Here is a 4,578-nt window from a genome sequence, read left to right as displayed (position 1 = left end):
TAAATTCTAGTTCAAGAAATAAAAGAAATAATGTAAAACTTCTGATTTACTTATCTGGCAATAAATACAAGGACATTTTTGTTTGGTGGTGGATAGTAAAAGGCTAAGGTATTCATATTCCACTGGAAACATTTGAAAGAGTGATTAACAGTTTTATTTCAAAATGTCAACACTGAGAACACACTAGGATTTACATCTTTTTCAACTAATTATGATGAAAACTTTTGTCAGTGAAATGTGTTATGATTGTTTTATACAAATCTTTTATGTCGATGAGCAAGTATCTTAGAAGACCACTGCTGAGGAGAAATGTTATTTATCCAGAGACTCGCCTTAATTAGGAGACCCTACAGAGCGCCCGGTAGAAATATAATAAAGGCATTTCACTTATTCCCTTGCACAGCCCTGTCGTGAAAATAATTGAATGAAATGAACCACGCTCCGAGTTCTCGCCCTGACGCAGCCTGTAGTAGCCACGTTCCACCCCTAGGTGGCACACGCCAAAAACTCCGGGGGGCGGGCCGCCAGAGCACGCCACTCGGTAGCCCTGTGGTATCTCTCGGCTTCCGTTGAGCACCGAGCAAGATGGCAGCCTCCGAGACGGTTAGGCTGCGGCTTCAATTTGATTACCCGCCGCCAGCTACCCCGCACTGTACAGCCTTCTGGCTTCTCGTCGACTTGAACAGATGCCGAGTCGTCACAGATCTCATTAGTCTCATCCGCCAGCGTTTCGGCTTCAGTTCTGGTGCCCTACTAGGCCTCTACCTGGAGGGTGGGCTCCTGCCCCCTGCCGAGAGCGCGCGCCTAGTGAGAGACAACGACTGCCTCAGGTGGGCGGTGCGGGGAGCGGGACGGCCGGGTGGGCGGTGGGCGGGGGACGCGCCTGCGCACGCCTGGGCCTGAGACCGCTAGGCCTGGATGGGGAGGGGGTGAGGGATAGGAAGGGGGACTAGGGGTGGGGGGGGGGACTGCAAAAATGCACGTTCGCGAACTCCGGAGATCCTGATTGGTGTAGTCAACTTTGGGACTCAGAAATCTGCATTTTATTATTATTTTATTTTATTTATTTAATTTTTGAGACGGAGTTTCTCTTGTTGCCCAGGCTGGAGTGCAGTGGGGCAACCTCGGCTCACCGCAATCTCCACCTCTAGCGATTCTTCTGCCTCAGCCTCCCGGGATTACAGACAGGCGCCACCACGCCCGGCTAATTCTGTATTTTTAGTAGAGATGGGGTTTCTCCGTGTTGGTCAGGCTGTTCTCGAACTCCCGACCTCAGGTGATCCGCCCGCCTCGGCCTCCCAAAGTGCTGGGACTACAGGCATGAGCCACTGCGGCCAGCCTTTTATTTTTGAGACTGAGTCTCACTCAGTCACCCAGGCTGGAGTGCAGTGCTGCAATCTCGGCTCATTGCAACCTTCACCTCCCGGATTCAATCGATTTTCCTACCTCAGTCTCCCGAGTAGCTGTCATTAAAGGTGGGTGCCACCATGCCCAGCTAACTTTTTTTTTTTTTTTTTTTTTTTTTTTTTTGTATTTTTAGTAGAGGTGGATTTCACCACGTTGGCCGGGCTGGTCTTGAACTACTGACCTCAAGTGATCCTCCTGCCTCAGCCTCCTAAAGTGTTGGGATCACAGGGGTGAGCCACCGTCTGGCCAGAATCTGCATTTTAACAAGCATCCTTCCCGGGTTGCTTCTGATGACAGGAGGCTCAAACTTGGAAAAACCCTGATGCCTAAGGGCAGGGCCAGGGTTTCTTTCAGCCTTGATTTAGGACATCGGCGCTTAGCAAGGCACTGTTTTCCGTGCCCATGGTGCAGGTGTGCGGGAGACTCAGCCTTACCCTTGGCGGTGTTCAGGGTCAGGTGCAGGAGACCCAAGCTGACAGAGGGAATTGTCGCATTTTCTTCAACATGCTGTTGTCCAACCTTAGTTCTCATGTGCCTGGGTTCACTCAAACAGGTGTCTGCGTCCTTTTAGGCTTTGAATGGGGAAACACAAAATAATCTGAAATAATTTTGGAAATTAAAATGATAATAAGTTGAGTTTCCAGGAGCAATTGTAGTATGAATTGCCAAAATGTGGTTCAGTTGCCATGGTAAGATGATGAGATCCTATCATTCCAGTTTGGATTCATATCTTAGACCCATTTATTCAGGCTTTTTTTTTTTCTTTTTTAAATAAAGAGACTGGGTTTCCCATGCCCAGGCTGGAGTGCAGTGGTGCAATCATACCCTGCTGTAGCCTCCACCTCCTGGGCTTAGGCAATCCTCCTGCCTCAGCCTCCTGAGTAGTTGGGACTTCAGGCCATGCAACCAGGCATGGATAACTTCTGTATTTTTTGTAGAGACAGAGTTTCACCTTGTTGCCCAGGCTGGTTGAACTTGCGGTCAAGCTGTCCTCTTGCCTCAGCCTCCCAAAGTACTGGGATTACAGGCGTGGGCCACTGCGCCAGCCTTCCTTCTACCCACCCCCTTTAAGCTTCAGCTACAGTGAACCAATTCCAGAGTTGTGAACAGGCTATTTTCTCTTGCTGCCCTTTGTTACTGAATATTCCTTACCCTCGAGCATGTCGGATTCCATAAGATTTCTTCAGAACGTCAGGGAATTTAATTTGGAACAATAACTGCCTCAAATCAGGATGTTATGATTTAATAATGTTCAACTGTTTCAAACGACAATTTGAAATAATCCAAATTTCAGAGCTTTTTTTTTTTTTTTTTCCTTTTTATTGACTGTGAAATAGGTCTCTATTCTCTCTGCAGTTCAAGGACTATTTAAATACTACAATTGTAAGGATTGTGTCCTATCCTATTAAGTGTATTTTTTGAACTGTCCCTTGCCTAATGAGTTAATAACTTGTGCTAGCTAACTATAATTATACTTTAATGAATCATCTGGGCATTACATTCTTCATACTGAAGTTAACAATGACAAAAAAATGAAAACTGTTATAAGTAATAATACAACATGATGACAGGCAGATTCTTCCTAAATGCTTCAAATGCACAGCTGCTTGTGGTAAAAAAGACCTCTGCAGTGGCTTCAGTGGCAAATGGGCAGTCCGTAGAAAAAGATGAATCTGGAAAATTCATCTTTGTTTTTGTTGTTTCATGCCCACAATCATTGTCTTTCCCTGACAAGTTCACTTTTCTTCAGAGCTACAGAAGAAAACATAGTCTCTGTTCTCAAAATACCTAATATTGTTGCACTGGAACCCAAATAATGAATTTCATGCTTCTGTATATTACCTTCTGTGACACAGGCAATTAGACTGACTAGTTAGACCAGGTTATACTCCTAAGTGCAGAAGTCGGTTGAGAAAGCAGACATCAGCATGGAACAAAATGGTTGGGGAATTGAGCAGTACCTTGAAGAACGGGTGGGAAAGGTTGGTTGATCAAAGCACAGCTATAGAGACAAAAGCTGGACGGACTTGGTAAAGAGATGAGTCTGACCAGCTAAAGCATTCTGTTGGGATCACTGGCGGTACTGAGAAGTGTAATGAGGAAAAGTGGAACCAGGTTGTGGGAATCCTGAGAAACAGCCTTTGAGGCTTTAGATGCATCACACACTTGTATTCCACTGCTGTTTCCCCATAGCCCATTCTCTTAGCCCCAGGAATGTGGCTTCATCGGCCCCCAGATTTCTGACAGTGAGTTCCTAAAGGTGGTCTCTAACTCTCTGGGAGGAGGAGGAGGTGCTCCTGTTGGTTTGGAGCCCCCTGTGTAAGTTTGCCAGGGCTGCTGTAACAAAATACCACAGACTGGGTGGCTTAAAAAAATGGAAATTTATTTCTTACTCTTTTGGAGACTAGAAGTCCAAGATCAGGTGTTGGCAGATTTGTTTTTTTATTTTTAATTAATTAATTTTTCTAGAGACAGAGTCTCACTCTGTTGCCCAGGCAGGAGTGCCATGGCACAATCTTGGCTCACTGCAACCTCAGCCTCCCGGGTTCAAGCGATTCTCCTGCCTCAGCCTCCCACGTAGCTGGGATTACAGGCACCTGCCACCAGGGCCAGTTAGTTTTTTTGTATTTTTAGTAGAGATGGGTTTCACCATGTTGGCCAGGCTGGTCTCCACCTTGTGGCCTCAAGTGATCCACCCACCTTAGCCTCCCAAAGTGCTGGAATTACAGGGGTGAGCTATTGTGTCTGGCGGTTTTTAATTCTTTTTAACTAAAAAAAAATTTTTTTGCATTGTGCAGCCCTCAGAATTAAAGCAGATTCAGAGAGACTCCCTGGTTTGTTTTTTGAGACAGGGTCATCTCACTCCATTGCCCAGGCTGGCATGCAGTGGGCAGCCTTGGCTCACTACAGCCTGGAACTCCTGAGCTCGAGTACTCCTCCTGCCTCAGCCTTCTGAGTAGCTAGGACTACAGGTGTAGTTTTTTATTTTTCATAGAGAGGTCTCACTAAGTTGCCCAGCCTTTTGGGCTCAAGCAGTCTCCCTGCCTTTGTCTCCCAAAGTGTTGGGATTACAGGCATGAGCCAGTGCACCTGGCCTGAGAACTCCCTTTTGTAGAGTCGTTCTGTAAGGAAACAAAGCACGTTCTCTCCTCCCTGACTCTTTTTTTTTTT

At 46.3% G+C, this 4,578-nt stretch overlaps 1 protein-coding gene across 1 annotated transcript in view; it reads left to right on the top strand.

Annotated features, from left to right (window-relative positions):
* The first annotated feature begins 539 nt into the window (after window positions 1–539).
* The window catches only part of COIL (coilin), a 22,342-nt gene continuing 18,303 nt past the window's right edge, over window positions 540–4,578 (top strand). The window contains exon 1 of the mRNA XM_017538828.2: window positions 540–830. Within this exon, the coding sequence (XP_017394317.1) occupies window positions 586–830 (245 nt within the window). The 5' untranslated portion in view covers window positions 540–585. The remainder of the gene's footprint in view (window positions 831–4,578) is intronic.

This window comes from Cebus imitator, unplaced genomic scaffold (assembly GCF_001604975.1).
Source record: "Cebus imitator isolate Cc_AM_T3 unplaced genomic scaffold, Cebus_imitator-1.0 Scaffold115, whole genome shotgun sequence".
Lineage (NCBI taxonomy): Eukaryota > Metazoa > Chordata > Mammalia > Primates > Cebidae > Cebus > Cebus imitator.
Note: the sequence above shows the minus strand (reverse complement) of the source record. Positions and strands in the feature narration are given on the sequence as shown.